Here is a 20,544-nt window from a genome sequence, read left to right as displayed (position 1 = left end):
TGTAGAACAGAAAGAACAAATACACACTGTGCTAATTTTCCATTAGTTCACTAATATGTGCACGAAAATGTCACACTAACAAAGGTTTACACTTATTTCAACACTTAAATAATAGTCTACTCTAGTGGTTCCATTTTAATCACTTCCAATCCAACATGACCTTTACGTTCCATTTGCACAAATGAGAAACGTCCTCTTCTTAACTGATAACTTTTAAAATAAATGCTATGCTCTTTGTTCTGCATTACCTGCTGGGTGTCTTCCATCTTTTTTTGCAGCATTATGAGCTGTGCTTTACACTGTGCTGCTGTGTTATTTAAAGCATCCAGCTGAGAAAGAACAGCGGCAAGCCTGAAAAAGGACATTTGTGCTCATTGTAGACGATCCTGGGTTTTTATAAAGAACTTTATAGTTGGATAAAACGTACCGCTGGGTTTTGCTGTGCAGGTTCTGCTGAAGGAGACGGTGAAAATAACCAAAGTGAGCCGTTAGCCCCACGTACACCTGAGGACTGAAGGGCTGGGACTTCAGCAGGACTGAGGCATACTGACATGTAGATTGATGAATTCCTGCCATAGCCAGAGATAAACTGGCCTCCAAACCCTCTAAAGGACATGTGTCAAAGTCATGGCCCAGGGGCCAAATCCAGCCCTTTGGAGCATCTAATTCGGCCCACAGGAGGGAGTAAAAATGACAGACAACACGAATCATTGTGTAAATGAAATTCAACAATATTTGCAGGGGCTCACAGTTTTCCCATTTTGCATGATTGCAGTCATTTTTAGTGGAAAAAACTCAAAATTCCTACAAAATCCTTTGACTTCCCTCAAATTATGACATAATATTTCCCTTAATTAAATAGAAATTTGTCACAAAATCTAGGAAATTAAAGTGAAGACCCTGTTGGGACTGACATCTATCAATTAATGCTTGGATATTGCCAGTTTCTTACACATTTTGTATTTTATGCATGCGTAGAAGTGTAAGCTAGGGCACAATAATGTTGAAATTACTCATTTTCATGCATGAAATCTGTGGCCCACTTGAGATAAAACTGCTCTGTATTTGGCTCCTGAACTGAAATTAATTTTGACACCAATGCTCTAGAGCAGACATAGGCAACTGGCGGCCCAGGGGCCACATGTGGCCCTCGGTCTAATTGTATGCGGCCCCCAAAGTAAATGTACAAAATGACAGAAAAATACACAAAACAAAAGCAAGAATACATTAAAAAATACAAAGAATTACAACATTGCCGGAAAATACACTAAAATACAAAAGAAAAACACAGAAAATACTTCAAAAAATTACAGAAAATATATTAAAAAAAGACTAAAAAAACACAAAAAATGCCTGCAAACCCACAGTACTCAAAAACAAGCAAAACGACAACAGAAATACACAATATGACATATTTTACAGGAAAAATACACAATAGGACTATAGAAATGCACAAAATACCTCACAACGAGCAAGACAACAACAAAAAACATACAAGGAATGACGGAAAAACACAAAATTACAATAAAAAGTCTTTGTTCTTTCCTGTATTAATGCTCAGATTGCTCATTAAGACAAAATATTGAATTAGAAAGTGAGTAAATAGTCACATATACATGAGAAAAGTGTGTTGTTTTTCTTACTTATTTGTGGATTGTGTTTGAGACACTGAGCAGCAACTTCTTGCAGTGAGTGCAGAGACCATTGCTGGTACACCTCCACGCAGCAGCTCAGCCGCACTGCCTTTGTAAGCTGGGCCTCGAGTTTGGAAATAAAAAAGATATCCACATTTTGTAACACATGCCACAGTATGCATGCACACTGTGTGCAGAACTAAAGAGTGAAACTTACAATTGTATTCTGGGTTTTCTTGTTAGACAGGATTCCTGATGCAATGGACGGCATCAACAAGAACACATGGACATTTGTGTGAGATTGTAACAGAAACCTTTGGATGAGGGGAACACGTTTATGAAATAAGTTTCAACCTTCAATATGTACGTATATTTAGGTTTATAATCCCAAATAAAAGTAAATAGTCTTTAGGTTATGTAAGTATGCACAATTTCAGGTACTTTGAATTTAAAAATATCTGTAAGCAAATAAACTAATTTGTGCATTTTCAACAAAAATAAACAAAACTAACAACAATTATAGACAAAAATAACAAAAACAAAGCAAAAATACACAAAATGACAAAGATTATACACAAAAAACTATCAAAAAATGTATAAAACCTGAACAAAAATGAAGACAAAAACAAATAAAACCACAAATATACTAAAAATTTACTCCAGAAAGACCCAAATGAGAAAAAAAATACACAAAATGAACGTCAATTATACACAAAAATAACTGAAAAAAGCAAAAATACAAAAAAATGATAAAGATTATACACAAATAACTAGCAAAATGTTTATAAAACATCAACAAAGATTACAATAAAAAAAATAAAAAATAAAAAAACAAAAAAACAAAGATACAAAAAATGTGTCCAGAAAAACCGAAATGAGAAAAATACACAAAATGAACTACATTTATACACAAAAATAACTAAAAAAACAAAACATCAGCGCTAATTTCCGGGATTTAATCAGTGTGTGCTGGACTACAAAGCTCGCTAACGTCTTATGAAGCTAAATCACCATGGGAACTTGTGCTGAATGACTAGCCTGCTCGCAAGCAGGTATTGCTCTGGCTAGGTTCTTAGGGAGTGCTAAAGTCCCGCCTCCTGACCAATCAGATCTCTTAGAAAGTGAGCTGTCCAATAAAAGGTGATGTGTGAACACGTCACTGTGTGGATATGATCTGACAGCTGACAAGAGAAAGATAATATTTAGACATCAATGACATCCTTTAGGAAACAGAGATTTATATCTGATGACTGATAAAGTAAAATCAGTAAAATAAGTCAGCTGATAAAGCCTGCGTGCCATTCCTGCATTAATTACTTTCTGCAGCAAGTGTTGTTTTTGGTCTGAATTATGTATTTTAATTTTTCATATTTTTTTTAAAGAATTATTCCTTATTTGTGACGTTCTACAGATCCTCCGTGTGATTGGTTTGACGCTAACCAGACTGAAATTAAAAGCTTACCTCAGCCTGTTGCAATCTAGACTCATAAAACAGCTTCTGTCTGACAGGGAATGTTTGGTTAGGTGAAGCCCGCTGACGGAGATTAATCCAGGATATAATTATCGATTCATAAAATAGGTCCAAAATGATAAAGGTTCTACACAAAATAACTACAAAAACAAGTAAAACACAAAGATATTAAAATTAATTAATTAATTAATTAATGCTCAGATTGGTCAATGTTCTAAACGCTGACATAAATGTTGATAATGTGACCCTTGGATCACATATAATCACATTATTATGGCCCCCGCTTTGATAGAGGTTGCCTATCTCTGCAATAGTGAATAATGAGCAATAATGGTTGACTGATTGATTAGAAATATTTAAGTTATTAGTAAATTAATTTCTTACATCTCAAACCTCCAAATGTCCTTCAGAGATTTGGACTTGTTGGCGGCGGTGGCTCTACCAGCGAGGACTCGAAGCTCATTGTCCGTGTGGACGGCTGGGAAAGATCGCTGAGCCATCGCCGTGAGGATTTCTTCTCTCACCCGCTCACTGACTTCCTCATGGACTAGTATAATGAATTTAACTCCGCCCACTCTTGCTTGACATCCCACCTCTTTCAGGATCTGGTGAATTTCCTTTTCGTTGCCAGGATGTATCTCTACCAGCTGAAGGCCTGAAAGGTAGGCGGCCAAGCGCACGGTTGTTTTCCGGCATGTTCCACGACCAGATCCGATCAGTACGCCGTGTCCTCCGAGTATGAGCAAAGCCCTGAGGATGTGCATCAGCTGGATCACGCCCTGTCTGTGGACAACGTATTTGCTTGTAATGCAAAAGTCGTTATCAAGTTTTTGTTGTGCGTTCTTGTCTATTTTGCTCCAAAGATCACGCAGTTCCTCCTCTACAGCATCCACCTCCTGCTCTTGATAAAGAGTGTGATTTTTCAAAATGTGACACTTATCAATCAAGGCTTTTGAGAGCTTAGGACCAAATACACGCTTTGTCATGACATCTTCTGAATACCAACGATTCAATGGGGAGGTTGGGAGGCTTGATCTTTCTGAACGTGGACAACAGTTCTTCACGCCTGCCTGACAGGTGACTTCATTCTTCTGAGAATCTGTAAGCGAAAGTGATTTCTGACAGGTGTGTGCAGAGTCTGTTGGTAGTGTCAGAAAAGTGGAGCCGGTGACAGTGTGTGAGCCATGGAATCTGTCGGAGTAGGCTTTATCCACCCATATATCTGCAAAGTAAGCCACAGCTCTCTGAGCTATGAGTGACTGCAAACTTTCCCTTTCATTTTCTGTGCACAGCCTGTCACAGAAGGTCCGTGCACACTCATGTGTCCAGAGGTGTGCAACATTCAGAGATGATTTCGGAGGCTCTGACAGGGCTGGAGAAAAATTGGACAGAAACGTCTCTGTTTTGGGGACACTGGGTGTGTTTGAGATGTCAGGAACGCAGAGGCACATCGCACAAAGCACCCGGTGGATGTCATGGTGGGAAAGTAGAAAATAGGGATTCTGCGTGGTTGGCTGGAATTGCTCATGAATCGTGTCGTACAGGTTTTTGGTTGCAGTGATGATGCAGTTTGACAGCTCTTCATTATTGCATTGGAATGCTGCTTTTGTAAGCCAGGATTTTATCCTTGGCGAATGCATTGAAAATATCATATCCAGAGATAAGCTAGGAAGAACAAAGATGGAGAACAGCCGTGAGAGCCGTGCAGAAATGACTTTGCTGTTCGGGTCACTTATCCCGGAAATGTTACAGGTAGTCAGGTAGTGGATGGAATCTGACTTCAAAAACTTTAAGCAGTAGTTGTCGAGTACAATCATCTCCTCCATTGAAATACTTTGTCGTAGCGTCTCTAGAGCCATTGACGTCATCCTAAATGTATCTATGAAGACAAGCAATACAGACAATAAGCTTAAAGAGCTTCAAAAAAAAAGAAATGTCTCAATGAAAACTCTTTTTACTCACCACATGTGGCTTCATGTAAATCATCCAGAAACAAAAGCAGCTCAGGCTGTTTTGCCGTGGACTGTGAGACATGGTTAAAGCTCCTCCTGTTATTGATATTTTTCAAGACAGTGCAGAGGTTTCTGGGGCTTAGAAGTGAGCAGACTGGCAGGCTAATGTGTAGCTTATTGTCCGTTAACAACGTGTTGCACAAAGTTGTTTTTCCACACCCGGTCTCCCCTGCAAGCAACACTGGCTTGTTGCTCTTCAACATGATATTCAGGAGATTTATGTACTTCCCAAACTGTGAGGAAAAAGAGCTCTAGTGACTACCTTATTGGGTCTAAGGCAATGTTTCTTAGTAATATTTAGGTAGAGGATTTAAAGTCATAGCTTTAAGCTGTAGAAACATGAGACTAGTATGGAATCAATCCACTGGCATCCCCATGAACGCGCACGACTGTGGAGCTGTTTGCATTGAGTTTCCAACTCTTATTACCAATTTTTTTCCCCATAAAAGCGACTATTGACAAATCTAGCAATTGTTTTAGTGACTGAAAGCATTTATCACTCTGCATGTATTGTCCCCACAGAGCAGCACCCTATCAGAACACTTTGAATTAGAAGAAAAGAGTAAAGGTTACTATGGATTTTTGACAAAATGATGCCAAAAAAAACAACTTGCATACAGCAGCTTTAAAGCGGGGTACACACACAAGGATTTTGTAAATCTGAAGGTATTTGATATCTGTTACAGAGGCCACTCTTGAAGATACCAAATCTAGCATAAAACAGTTTTTTACGCACCGTCTGTGTGGCCTCCAATAATCTCAACACACACACACACACACACATTCTGCCCCACCACACATCTTCCTCAGAGACAGTAATCTTGCATCATCTCACGCTGCGTTTCATGCAACTCAGAATTCCTACTTGATAAAGGGACTTGGAACACCACCTGAAGTCTGATCTACTACTTGATAAAAACAGGGGAAAAAAATCTAATATAATAGCGGCCATGTTTGAGATATTTGCACAGAATAGAATTAAAATAAAAAGTGATCTCATAGCGCCAAGTATGCCAAGTTCCAAGCTGCATGGTATGCGGATTTATGTGCTCAGTCAGCTCGCTTCGTTGGCTACATTCCAGTTTTATGTCACAAATCATGAGTTCATGAGTCGGGAGTCATCAGCTTTCCTGACACGCGAGGAGCTTTGATTTGATTGTCAGCCCCGACCAATTTCAGAGGCAATTATCGGGACAAATTCACTGTTAACACACCTCAGACCACACCTCAAACATAAGTTCATCTGGTGTTTGCCATCCTTGGTTGGGAAGGGGAAAAATTGGGTCAAAGACAGCCTGATTATCTTTATATATGTATCCTATTTCAGCTATTAGCTAAAGCTAAGCTAGTGGAAATTGAAAGCTCCTTTAGGGAATGTGAGTGTCTCTAGTCATACTCAACTACTAAAATTACTGAAGCAATAACAACCTTTATAAAAAGAAGACCAACCTTAGGAGTGATAGAAGTTGTCAGCATCATGTTGTTGGGACACATCTTTGTTTCAATGCTAAAGAAATGTTCAAATACGTTCTTATCATCTGGGACAAGGATCTTGTATCTGCTGGTGAACAGCACTTGGCGGACTATTGAATCAAACTGTGTCCAACAGCTGTGGCGAAAGTATGGAGAAGTGAAAACACTTTTAGTTTGAATTTTTGTGGACAATTATTTTATATTGTTAGTGACCACATGTTAAGTCAGTCATCTTACCTGTCATTCAGGTGTCCACCAAAGCCCCAAACGAAGGCCACAAGGAAAATGTCTCTGGTAAGCAGCTGGTGTTGACTTTGAGAAAGTGTGCCTGGTGTGTGGACTTCGTGTAAGGGTTTATCTGGAGGATTAAATAAAGAACACGTCTCACAGTTGCATACATTTAAGACAGTTAAATAAATGGTTGGAATTATCCTACCTCTGTTCTCAGTCGATGAAATTTTGACTTCATTTTCAAAATGTTGCAGCACTGCGTGTAAGATTCTAACAAAGGATGTGATCTCCTGTAGACCATGGAGGGGCTTTTCACAGGAGGCCCTCTTGGATTGCATTGCAATGGGGAAAAGTTTTTCTTTGAGCAAACTCAGGGTGCTTGGGAACAGATCTTCACCCAGACGACTCCACATTTTCATGACTGAATGATCCAGTTTGTTATTCAATGACAGAATGGCTAATTCTCTTTTCCACACAGACTTCCACAGATCATCACCTGTGAAGTAAACCAGGCTGCAGCGGGTCACTGCCGACGGACTGACATCACTCAGATGAGTGGTCTCAAAGAGAAGCTTGAGGTTAGATGGGGATGATAAGGTTTCACCTGATGACAGACTCAGAAATGGATCCTGAGGATTGCACATTGTGGTGATCTGATCTATCCAGCTTGGTTTCTCCATCAACTCTCCATCCAAGATCAGCAGCTTGAGTACTGGTGTTCTAGTTTTCTTCGGTAAACTGATACAGGATTTAGCAGATGGGTATTCATGTTGTTCTGCACCTCTTAGCAGCTTTGCCAGAACTCCATCTTGCCATCCTCTCTCCTCACAGAAACTGCCAAACATCTCCTCATGGGACATGGCATTAGGAAACAACACCAGATTGTGATAATACACACAATCTGAAGTAGAGATCTGTGTCTCCCTCAGTGAAGCTTCACCTTTGTTCATTGTGTAATTTTCAAGCACTCCGCTTGCTTTAGCAGCAAGGCTATTGAGTGCACTAGTGAGAACACGGTAACACGTAGTCTTCCCACTACCTGGGGGACCAATTAGAATAACTGCCCGAGAGGACTCCAGGCTCTGGCAAAGTGTTACAGCACTGCAAATTATCTTTGTATCATAATGAAGTTGTTTTACTTCTAATTCTTCTGCTACTGCATTTTGAATTTTTTTTTTTCCTGCTACATCTATGAGTTGTTGAGGGCAGAACTGGCATGTGATTGGAAACGTATCTTTGAAAAGATTGTAAAACGTGTGGGACTTCTCAATCGCTGGCATCAAAACAGAAATGATAGCTTTGACAATAGCTGTCTCTTCAATTAAACCCCAGATTACTGACAGATGGGAACTGTTTTGGTCTGAAACCTGTACAGTTTCTCCATCCTCTGAGAGGTGGCCATTACAGCTTTTAGCATTGGTTGAACAAAATTGATGCCTTGCAGTTTTCTGAAAGTGGATTTCAGTGGCAGCTAAGATTTTACTTATTACATCAAGGTAACCACTCTGGTGTTTTGTTACAAAGTCAGGCAGAGAAGAGGAATCTTTGGCTTGGAAGATCAGAGACACCAGGCGCTGGCTCAATGACTTAGCGTCTAAGAAACCAAAGGACTTCAGCTTTACTTCTGCAATGATCTTGTAATCCGGATGAGTTAACGCAATAGGTCTGGTTGATAATCGCAAACTACCTGGAAATGACGATGTATACGTTTTTGATGAGATGAGTACACATCCAAAGTAAGGAATGGCAGAAATTCTTTGACTTTCAAGCTCCACCTGCCAATTAAAAACAGTACTGCCTGTAATTGCAGTTTTGTCCTCTGAACCCTCATTGTTGCACTTTTTTTTTAAGTTAGTAAATGATTTGTGTATGCGTGACAGATGTTGTCCGAGAACCGACAGAACCTTTTGTGTTAGTAAGTCCACAGAGTCTAAAACCAGCCACGCCTCTGCTTGGAGGGCCCCCAGGAGCATTTGCACAACAGCACTTGATGTCATGCTTCCACAACACTCCATTACAACAATTTGCCGACCCAGTGCTTTTCCTAATTGAAGAGCAGTACTTTTCTTTCCAGACAAGCTGGGTCCACTCATGAGCCCCCATCTGAAGCTTAACAAGGCAAGTAGTATTCCATGCACTGCCTTATCTGTGGTTGGGGTTTGCACCAGTACCAAATCTTCTGGACCATAATATTCAAAACCATATTTGAATGGTTGGCCGACAGCTTCGATGTAGCAGGTTAGAGCACTGCCGTCATCCTGACCCTGGTCTGACTCTATGTGATATTTCAACAAGCATTGCCATTGAAAAGATGATTCTGAGGCGTCCTGTGCCTCCTTCAGTTGTGAAAGCTGCCGTGCATGATTCATCGTAAGCTGGATTAAAGTACTCAGACACGTTGCTGTGTACTTGGTTTTCGTTTTGGACCCTGTGAATTCATTCCGTAACAAATGGCAAAGATTGTTCAGTTTTGTAGAGTTCTGCGCTATCATATTGTTCAGTGTCACTGAAGTCAGATCTTTGAAAGCTTGTCGTACCATGCTGCACCATTTGACCTCCTCAGCCACCACCATACACTGAAGAGGAAATTCTTCAAGCTGATCTAGCTCAGTTTGGGCTTGTAGTGACCTCTCAGCAATGTATGGCAAATAATTTTCCTCAGCAGTGGATTGTTTCAGTAGCTGCACCATTGCTAACTTCAGCTGTTTCTCAAATTGCCCAAACCAAAGCAAGGTATCAGGATTCCATTCTAAAGGGTTGCAGAAAGTAATACGTTCCTGAAGACTTCCAAAAACCCCTAAAACTGTCGCCTGTTTGGTGCTCTCACATGTCGTGTCACAGATCTTTAAATCTTCTGCATTGGATTCCGTTCTGTAGTCCACTTCGAGCCAATAGACCCCTTTAAAGCATTTTCGTACAAAGTGTTGCAACCTTGAAGGTGTTGGACAAAAGCAGAGTAGCTTCACAATTTCCTTTTCACCCAAAAAGTAAAGTCTTGGGTACATTTTGCGAACAGAATCAAACCGTTCCGTCATCTGGGTTGAAATGACTTCCATTTGAGACAAACCCTCAGACAGAATCTGGTGAAGTCTGCCACCAAAGAATGTGTCACTTCTCTTTATAGAAACAAAGTTTAACACGTGTGGGTCGGCACATATGGAGTTCATCATTTTCTGAAAGCTCTCATCAATAGAAGAAAAACGCAGCTGCTAGAAAAAGGAAATAAAAAAAAAAACACAATCAAAATGTTAATTTACAAATTGTTGTGTGACAAGATGAACAAATCTTTGGTAATATTTTAGACATACCCAATCTTTTCTCTGATTACATGACAATTTTTCACCAACCACTTTGCTCAGGAAAGCCCACATTTGCTGGTATTTTTCAAACATATTGAGCAGGTTTTCTATAAATAAAGGAAAAAATGCACCAAACGTGATGTTTTGTAATCTATTTTTAAAATACATATCATATGTCTTTTAAAGTAGTTGTGAAAATACAGTAGATGCTTACCAAGGTCTCTTAATATTTCAATCCAGGAGTTCAGTTGCAGCCTAAAATCCATACTGTGAGGAGAATTCAACATGATGGAGAGAGTCATCAAATCTCCTTCTACATCAGCAAGACACAGTTCTAGGCCTGGATGGGAAAAGAACATGGGATATCATAGCAGAAAATCCTTGCTTTTAATGACCATTTCTGCGTCATCGTGCATTCTGTGCTCTCACCAGTAACTGTGAATCTAGCATCATCATGACATCCATGACTCCTGGTGTCTTTCTCTTGCTCTGTCGCCTCATTTTGAGGTCCACTCAGCTGCCAGCCAGGAGAAGTGTATTCCTTCAGCTGAAAGACTTTCTCATTCCAGCCCTGACAAAGCTTTTGGAAGGCCTCCTCCATATGATGCTCTAGTTGAGCATTGAGACAAATCTGACAGAAGATATTGTGTAACACAGGTTTTCAAACTGTGGTTTATTATTCACCCATTAGTCCAGTTAAAAAGACATTCAAAGGTGAAAATGCTACAATGAACTTAAATGCTGGTTAACCACAAAAGTTGTAAGAAAAAAAAAACACAAAAGTCGTCCTCATCCACTAATGCCAGTGTGACCCCAACAATTTCTGTCAGTGGCCACAGTTACATGATGTTTTTAAATTAGTAATTAATTCACTATTTTTATTTTTTTTACAGAATTAAAATATTCTGCTTCGTGTTTACATGGAAATAGTAATTCCGAATTGAGGCTTACATGGAAAACATGTTGAATCGCCTTTATTAAATTCCGCTTCAGGTCTGGGGGTTGTGAAGGGTTCTGATTGGACAGGTGGGGGACTACAACATAAGACCACATAATAAGAACTATTTTCACTTTTATTTTGATTGATAGTGGTGAAGCAGCAGCTGGACAATAACATACTGTTTCATTTTGGTCAGCTGTACAATGTACATTTTGGGATATTCTCAGTTCTCAGAGTGAGGTATCAGGTTTCAGGAAAACATCTGTCATTATCAGACCAAACAGAATCATGACTAAGCAAAACCTCCGTCAAATCTAATGGCCTAACTTGTCAAACTAAACGCCGTCAAATTACACAGCGTCAGGCTTCAAAATAAAAGTCTTCAGACTCGAACCACCTCAGGCTTTAAAACACAACAAGATGTTGTATTTTGAAGAAGTTAGTGCAACGGCTGCTCTACCTCCAGCTACAAGACGAATGACCAGTGCAACATTTGTGAAGCTCTGTGTCCTGGTGCAGAGCTTCATGATCCCCAATGCAGTCTGTTTCGTTTTCTGATGTCCATTTGTGTGTAATATGTCTGTGAATGTTGTAAGCGTCATTTCATACGGCCTACATGTTCATGAATAATTCATGCTTAGACATTATTTTTGTATTTCATATTTTGTATATTTTGGTTAAAAGGAAATGATTAATTTCATATGTAAAACCTATGTACATTTGTGAGAATTTGGCTATTTACAAAGAAAGCAAGAATGCATGTCATTTTGCCATAAGAGGGTGCAGTTGTACTGTTTATGCCCACAAACAGGAGGTTGTTGTTTGACTTGACGAAAAGTGTCAGTAATTTCTTGAAGGGGTTACACTAAAACATAAGAAGAACCTAAAGAATTAAAGATTAGCCTCTACAAATGTCCTCATGTTTATGCTTCCGTCCATCCACTCTTTTCATCATATCCATGTCTTCTAATGCTTTTATTACATAAATTGTCTAGACTCGAATACACTTGCTTCAGGCGGCCATCTTGGATTATGTCGTCACCAGCCCGTCATCGCGACAGGACGACTATGGGCAGAATGAGCGGAATTAATTTAAAGCGGAATGAACGTATACAAGATCGAGGAATTATTCAATTTTCAAATATAAGTTTAATTCGGAAAGGCCATTTTTGTTCGGTATTAGGTGTCTACAAGGTCATTATTAATTTTTTCAAAGAGGAATGAATTTTTATTCTGAATTAAAGTGAATTTGAAGCTCTGATGTAAACATAGCCTAAGTGACGTGTTTATACTGATTAAAAATCGGTGACAAAAACATGACGTATGTTGATATTTTGGCCTTCACGGAAAAACCTTAATACAACCAACATCGGAGTGGCGTAATATTAAGAACAGCAAAACAAACGGGTAGCCAGGCAAAACAAGAATTGCATCTTGTTTGGTGAGGAAACACAAGAAATCGAGGTAAGAATGAAGTAAAAACACTTTTCAGCTTCGGCACCATCTTTGCATTCTTCTACGCAAATCACACAACCCAATGCACAAAACATTTCCAAAGTTCAAGTCACATGACCATTTGTCAACAACTCATTTGTTTCTGGTGAAGTCAAAAACTAACATTTGAGCAGCAACTTCTACATTGGACATTTGTTTGTGGTAAATCCCTCTCAGAGGATTTATGAGAACAACTTTTGGATGAAATACAGCTACAATTATTTGAGGTACAGTATGTGGTTCAGCAGCTTTAAGTAATTCACAAATTCATCAAATTTCTTTTCAAAATTCCGAGCAAAATGTAGCAGTTGAACAAAGAGTACTTGGTTTCAAAAGTATGAGAAAGGGGGTATTTGAGCCAAAAAAGTTTGAGAACCACTAATCTACACAACCAAAATATGGTATCTACTGTAATGGTTAAATGAATGAATTAGCCAATTTTCAACCTTTTAGCCCTGGAAAACTTTGAGAACCTCTACTGTAAAAGACACATTACACATCTAGACCTCATGCAACTCATGCCTTTCATGTAATATGTCGTCAGTTCTTACGTGTGCTTACCTTGTCAATGACATTCTGGTTAAATTTAGACTGTAAAGACATGAGGTCAGCAACAGTTAGGTTTCTGTCTGAGGAAAACACTTGGCCCACGTCTGAAAGAAGAGAAAAAACATCACCTCTGATGAGATGTTACGTCGTTTGCCGCAGATCTGTCTGGCACACTTTTATTAACTCTCACCAACCTTGAAATATAGCTTTCCAGTGCTTTTCTTTCAATGTGGAGCCAAGTAGCTTTGCCATGACAACAAGATGATGACTTAAGATTTTCAGATCTCTAAAGTTCTCCTTCAGGATGGGATCAGCAGACGGTATGGTGTCGGTCAAGGACTGAGCTTTCGTATTCCACTCAGCAATCTTTTCCTGAGCTTGTGATATCGCAGCCTAGAAACATCACCTTCATTTAGCATCAGTGAATTATTATTATTAATTATTAACGTATTAGTTATTTTCAGTGGAAGATCTGTTGCTTTAATAGTTTGTTGATCCAAGCTTTAATACAGTTAAAATAATACTATATTATTACTGTAAAAATAATGTATTAATACTGTAATAATACTACAATATTAATGTATTTATACTGTAAAAATAATACTCTAACAATAATGGATTAATACTGTAATAATACTACAATATTATTGTATTTATACTGTAAAAATAATACTGTAATAATACTATATGAATACTGTAAAAAAAAAATACTAAAGTGTGTTCCTCGGCAGACGGAGGAGAAGAAGTCTTCTACGTGGCTGACAGGTCACACACCTCACTATTTATGGTACATTATTTATTATATAACATTTAATAGTCACGTATCAACCTGTGGATTTTAAAATTATTAAAGTATAGTTATTTTCAGTGGAATATCTTTGTTTCCTTTAATAAGACTTAGTTTGTAGATCCAAGCTTTAATACAGTAACAATAATACTATATTATTACTGTCAAATAAATATACAGTATATAATACTTCACCCATCCGTAACTTACCTTAACTTAACTTAACCTTAACTTAACTTAACCTTAACTTAACTTAACCTTAACTTAACTTACCAAAACTAGGTAAAGACAAGGAATGAGTTTGTGTTTTGGCTCTTTAAAAATCCTCGAAGGAATGTTGCCTAGTCTACAGTCAACTTAATTACCAGTTTAGATAGTTACTGATGATAATAGTGATGAAGTTAAACATCATTGGCAGCAGACAAATCCATCAACCCTCAACAATTTTTATTTTAAACTGAATCCTTTCTTTTGGAGTCTCATTTTATATTCAGCTACCTGTGGATGTTAACGTGCCAAAAACAAATCGTACAAAGACAGATAAAAAACGTCAGGCAACACGCCGCGCACGTGATGCTGGGCAGCTGAAGCACAAGATGCCCGTCGGGCCAGCATCGCTGCACTCCAGTCAAGGCTCCGTGTGGCTGAAACCGATGATAGCACGATTCCATGCCATGCCAACTTTATTTATAAAGCACTTAAAAACTTAGTTGGCCAAAGTGCCGTACACAAATGATAAAACTGTCAGACAAATACAGCCATAAATAAAACAAAGACAATTTTAGTTTTGAAAACAACAGGAAAACTGAAACCACATCTCACTTAGTGACTAAAAGCCTGTGAGAAAAGGTGCGTTTAAACACAGGCAGAGACTGAGGTTTTTTAATCTTTTGAGGTAAAGTGTTCCACAGTTTAAGGGCAGCAACAACAACACCACAGCCCACACAAAGCTTCTTTTTGGTTTTTGGGACCACAAGCAGCAGCTGATCTGCTGACCTGAGAGCATGAGACGAGGTATAGGTGCATATCAGGTCAGAGAGGTAGGAAGGGGCTAAACCATTCAAGCATTTAAAAGTAAATACAAGGATTTTAAAATCAACTCTAAGATGCATCTGCAGCCAATGAAGTGAAGCTACAACTGGTGAGATGTGTTGTTGTTTCCATGTTCCTATACTTCTGACAGGCACTGTACTCGTATTTATTAAGGACCGAATGCCACATCTGGCACTCATCATGGCAAGAAAAGGTTATAAAAATCATCCCTTACTAGACTATCATGGGGCATTATATTTACAAATAAATCTATTCTCTGTTTAATCGGATCTAACATTTTGGAACCTGGAAGGAAAGTATACTAGATTTAACTCTAGGACACTGTACAACAGACTGAAACAAAGCAATAAAATAACAGATTTATACCATAAAGAAACACATAAACAACAGCCATTTACTGCCAACTGATTATTCAGTGGGATAGAAAAGCAGAAGTGAAGAGCATTACAACCAGGGTTTGGGTCAATTATAATTGTAATTGCATAATTGATAATTAATTACAATCATGCCGTAATTATAATTTTAATTGTAATTCAAAAAATATTTTGCTGTAATTATCGTAATGAAATTGCAATTGAGTTCAGATAATTGACTTTGTAATTGTAATGCCCATGAAAACTCTATAAAATTTGTCAATTATAATTTAACGCAAAACCTTGGAACCATGTTACAATTCTAAGTACAGTTCTACACATATGTAGTTAATAGGGATGTAACAATTCACCCAACTCCCGATACGATTCGATTTACGATACTGGGTTCACGATACGATTCTCTCACGTTTTATTTTACAAAATGGGACTGTAGAAAAACTAGAAAATACTGTATTATTTTCCTTTTATTTTTCATTGTCAAAAGAATCCCTTGAGAAACTATTCAAAACAATGCAATTTAATTAAAAATAAGGAATAATACAAATGAAGAAGAAGCCTATTAATTTAAATTCTGGTTCTATATTAAACTATGCAAAATTGCATAATAGTTCTTTTTCTTTTTAGAAGTGTAACTAAAAATGTATTTTGTGACTTAACAACTGGACTGCACTGTATTTACATCAGATATTTGTTTGGACCAGCAGAGGGCACTGGTAACCCAGTGGTCGGTTGGCATTCAGTTATTCCGTGCAGTGAAGAAGAGATGCTATGCTAGCAGACAGAGCTAATAGAAAAACGTGACTTTTACAGATATTCACGTAATATTACAGATATTCTTTTGGTGCTAAAGGGGTAAGGAATAATTTATGAACATATTTAAGAGTAGGAGGCAGCCAGAAAGAAAGTAGTAGCAGATTCCGCCCGCTCTCTACACTTTTGGACGAGAAGGATGAATATATATAGTGCCCTCTGCTGTTTAAAAAAAGTACTGCGATTCAATTTTCAGAAAATCGATATGAACCGTGATACCTATTAATCGATTTTTAACTGCCTTACGATTAATCGTTACATCCCTAGTAGTTAACAATTATTAAAATGTGTTTCATATCAAGTTTTCTCACATTTTACCATTTAAATAAACTAGGTCAGTGCCCGTAGGAAGAATGTATTACTATAATAAAGTGTGAGGTCTAGTAGTTGTTTCATGGATGGTTAAATGACGTGTTTGAAGGTGGGACATCAGGGACATTTAGGTTTGTTGTGAAATGTGTAGAGTGATAAAAATTGTGTTTTCATTAAGTTTGGCTTTTAGCAAGAACACCGTAGGGAACTGAACCCCATCTATTGCGATTCCAGTTTGTTGACCTTGCAGACCTGGATCTCCTCAGACCAGAACAAACTCGGTCTGGACTCGTTTAGTGTCGTTAATCCACAACAGTCAGTTTAGATGCACATGGAATTTGTAAAGCATTTATGAAATAATTCATTAAAGGTATCAATGCAGTCCAAAACAAATCCGACGTCGCACACCCTTGAACCAAGCAGCAGCCATGTTGAAACTCTCAGGTCAATCTGATTATGATCCGCAGAAATATTTGAGGAACACACACACACACACACACACACACAAACACACACACACACACACACACACGCACAGATTCCTTGCTTTTATATAGATATTCGTTTTTAGTGTATTTTACAGCTGACCCGTTTTCATTAGAGATGCTAACAGAAAGCTAACACAAGAGGAAGGTTAACTTTTATTAGGTAATTTAATTCAGGCTCAGTGATTGTGATGAATTGTAATTGAACTTTAGTGATTGAGAATATAATTGTAATTGACTTTCTGAGGATAAGAAATAATTGTAATTTAATTGTAAAAAAACATTATGTTCACTGTAATCGTAATTGAATTGTAATTGAGCATGGATAATTGAAGATGTAATTGTTACTAAAAAATGTAATTGATCCTAACTCTGATTACAACAAACAAATGGTTTCTAACCTCAATAAATCAGTGAGTTGAAGGAAAAGCCCAGGTTGTAGAATGGCTGTCATGGTTTTAATACTTGTAACTTAACTTTACTTAACTTTCAAAAATGGGACTACTCTACAGTTTTACAGCCTGTGTTCCTCCATCTGGAAATTACATGATTGATGATGTCACGTGGCCTCACTTCCTGTAAACATCCCATTGTTTTCTATTGGAATGAAACATTCTGCCTGATTTTAGATCATTTAGCAGCTTTTTAGATGATTTAACAGCTTTTTAGATCATTGAGCAGCTTTTTAGATGATTTAACAGCTTTTTAGATCATTTAGCAGCTTTTTCAACTTTCTGCTTTTAATTGCTCTAAAAAAAAACTGTAAAAGTAAAAGATGTCAATTTAACCCTCTTTTGTTTACCAAAAGAGGGTGAAAACAATTGTGACCCGAAAAAAATCTGTGACCGCAGGGGGTGACAGTTCCAACTCTGATGTTTGGTAGTAGACAATGAAGCAGAAAAGAAGAGCTCTTCTAAGGGACCTTTACTCTCTCTTAAACAGTGCATGGCTGACGCTCTGGAGGCTGAAGTTAGTGAGTAAATCACAGACTGATGAAGACACACAAACCCTGAGAATAGAAGTCCTTTTGGGTTGGAGGCACCTTTTTGAGGGCAGTAAAAAAATACATTTTCCATGTTTTACTACAGGCACTACCAACGGCAGCCATCAACACACATGGAAGGTGGTCACTAAAAATGAGTTAGGACAGTAGACTTGATCTGAGACCAATGAACGCTATCCGCTAGCATCGCACACAGCTTGTTTGTGCTATGTTTGTGCTGTGCTTTACAGCACTACAATGGTCATTCTTTAGTGGTGATTTCTATTGTCCAGGTACAACATTCTTACCTCACTGAAAGGCAGCTGCTTCCATTCTTCTAACCACATGGAGAACGCAGCTTTTAGCTCCCATAACTCTTTACGTGCTGTGACTTTATGAAAATCTGCCATCCAAAGAGTCAAATCCATAGAGTAGCCTAATTAAAAAAACAACACAGTTTTACATTTAAATATTCCTGCCATTTGTTTTGCTGGTGTTTCCACCTAAATTCTACTGCAGATGAAATGAATAGAGATTGGCAACTTTTATCACAGATCTGATCTGAGAGTCACATGACCAATATTCATGTCAGCTTTTAGACTAATGAACAATCTGAGCATTAATACAGGAAACATCAAAGGCTTTGTGTTCCTGTTGTTGTTTTGGAGTCATTTTGTGTATTTTTGCCTTTTTGCAGTATCATTTGTGTTGTTTATTGTTGATTCGGGCGGTTTTGGAGTAACTGTGTGTCTATTTGTTGTTTGTTTTTTTTTGTGATTTTGTGTTTCTATTGTTGTTTTGTATATTTTTCAATAGTTTTTTTTTTATCATTTTGTGTGTTTTTAGAGTTATTTTGTGTATCTTTGTGGTCCTTTTGGTGTATTTGTCTATACTTTCCATGTTTATGGAAGTCATTCTACCTTTTTTGACATTTTCTAGTGTATTTTTGCTGGTTTTCTGTATTGTTTGGATGTTTTTTGTGTATTTCTGCCATTTTGTGAGTCTTTTGAGTAATTTTGTGCGTTTACTCAGGTTACAAAATTAGACTAATTCCTGCATGTGGCCCTCAGACCACCAGGAAACAACAAAGGCTTTGTGTATTTTTATTGTTTTGTGCTTTTGGAGTCTATTTATGTATTTTGTGTAATTTTGTGTATTTTATTAGTGATTTTGTGTGTTTTTGTTGTTTCTTTGAACTTTTCTCAATTTTTTCTCCATCGTCTTGTGTGTTTTTTGAGTAATTTTGTCGTCCTTTTTGTGTATTTGTCTACGATTTTCATGTTTATGGATTTCCTTTTATGTATTTTGTTTTTGTGTGTTGTTGCTAATTTTGTGTATTTTTGCTAGTTTTGTGTAATTTTTGGATGCGTTTTATGTATTTTTCTGCCATTTTGTGTGTTTTGTATATTTTTGCTGGTTTTGTATTTTTTTTAGATGTTTTTTGTGCATGTTTCTGCTATTTTGTGTGTTTTTTGTACATTTATGTTGGTTTTTTTTCAGGCGTAGAAAGATTCTAAACTTGACCAGACGCAGGAGGTTTGTAAAGATTCCCGTGCTGCTAAACCTACACAGGAATATGGACATTACTATTGAAAGTGTCTCTTAAAGTCACTCATTGAGAATGATGATGTCACTGTTTACTGTTTAAGTTGTGACAGTGTGATAAACAGGTTCTAAATGTGAGGAACCAGTTCCTGTTCCTTATGTTGACTGGTTCTAAATCCCAATCTTACTAATGAAAAAGCCTGTTTTTGTGTTTATTTTTTTTAAGAGGCCAAAAATAAGTTCCATAAAATGATGCATAGTTGTAGTAGAGATTAGAAGCAAAATGTGCACTTAAGGCAAACAACAAATCCTCTGCCTCTAGTACTATACTGAATTACAGTTACTTATTTACTATTTACATTTTTGGTCTACTGTATTTCTTTGCATCATGTTGAATCGCATCGTACAAAATTGCATTGTGTAGAATTGAATCGGCATCAAATCATTATCAAATCGTATTGCATTGTCAGGGAATTTAACGAATCGCTAATGTATCGTATCGCTGGTAGTATATCGAGATATGTATCGAATTGTCAGTGATGGAGATTCACATGCTTAATATACAATATATATATATATATATATATATATATATATATATATATATATATATATATATATATATACACATTTCAAGCCTGCAAATGTATTGGGTATTTTCAGGGATTTTGCTAATAAATAATTTCTTTAAGTCTAGATTGACTGAACAAATCATGAACTCTTACCTTGTAAATCCTGCCTGTTTTCACTCAGCTGCTGTAGCTTGCTGTAAACACAGCTCAAATGCTTACACATGTAGTTGAGTTTTTTCACCATTTCACTGGCATTTTGACCCGGGTCCAGGAACACTTCAGATGTAGCGTCAGTGACCACATTTTCAAAGTCACAAACCAGACCACCAAAGAACTCGTCCAAAATGTGGATCATTGAAGGCAGTCGATGAGAAACGAGATTATTGCCGTCGAACAAAAGCTGAGTGAAGTCACTGCACAAGCTCTGCATCTGTTTCAAAATAAAACACAAAGAAAAGCACATGGTGGAGATTAAGATTGGATGAACTGTGTAATGTTTATCCAGCATACACACATCTAAT

At 37.6% G+C, this 20,544-nt stretch overlaps 1 protein-coding gene across 1 annotated transcript in view; it reads right to left on the bottom strand.

Moving 5' to 3' along the window:
- Window positions 1–20,544, bottom strand: part of dnhd1 (dynein heavy chain domain 1) — a 59,886-nt gene that overhangs the window by 15,660 nt on the left and 23,682 nt on the right. The window contains exons 14-29 of the mRNA XM_028461089.1: window positions 20,177–20,453; window positions 18,215–18,342; window positions 13,298–13,496; window positions 13,116–13,207; window positions 10,550–10,751; window positions 10,335–10,460; window positions 10,130–10,227; window positions 7,027–10,030; window positions 6,828–6,948; window positions 6,567–6,726; window positions 5,064–5,350; window positions 3,490–4,974; window positions 1,852–1,948; window positions 1,644–1,758; window positions 428–605; window positions 249–351 (exon numbers count right to left, since the gene is read on the bottom strand). Of these exons, the coding sequence (XP_028316890.1) occupies window positions 249–351; window positions 428–605; window positions 1,644–1,758; window positions 1,852–1,948; window positions 3,490–4,974; window positions 5,064–5,350; window positions 6,567–6,726; window positions 6,828–6,948; window positions 7,027–10,030; window positions 10,130–10,227; window positions 10,335–10,460; window positions 10,550–10,751; window positions 13,116–13,207; window positions 13,298–13,496; window positions 18,215–18,342; window positions 20,177–20,453 (6,672 nt within the window). The remainder of the gene's footprint in view (window positions 1–248; window positions 352–427; window positions 606–1,643; window positions 1,759–1,851; window positions 1,949–3,489; window positions 4,975–5,063; window positions 5,351–6,566; window positions 6,727–6,827; window positions 6,949–7,026; window positions 10,031–10,129; window positions 10,228–10,334; window positions 10,461–10,549; window positions 10,752–13,115; window positions 13,208–13,297; window positions 13,497–18,214; window positions 18,343–20,176; window positions 20,454–20,544) is intronic.

Source organism: Gouania willdenowi, chromosome 1 (assembly GCF_900634775.1).
Source record: "Gouania willdenowi chromosome 1, fGouWil2.1, whole genome shotgun sequence".
In the NCBI taxonomy this organism is placed as follows: Eukaryota; Metazoa; Chordata; class Actinopteri; order Blenniiformes; family Gobiesocidae; genus Gouania; species Gouania willdenowi.
This window is presented reverse-complemented; position numbering and strand designations above follow the sequence as displayed.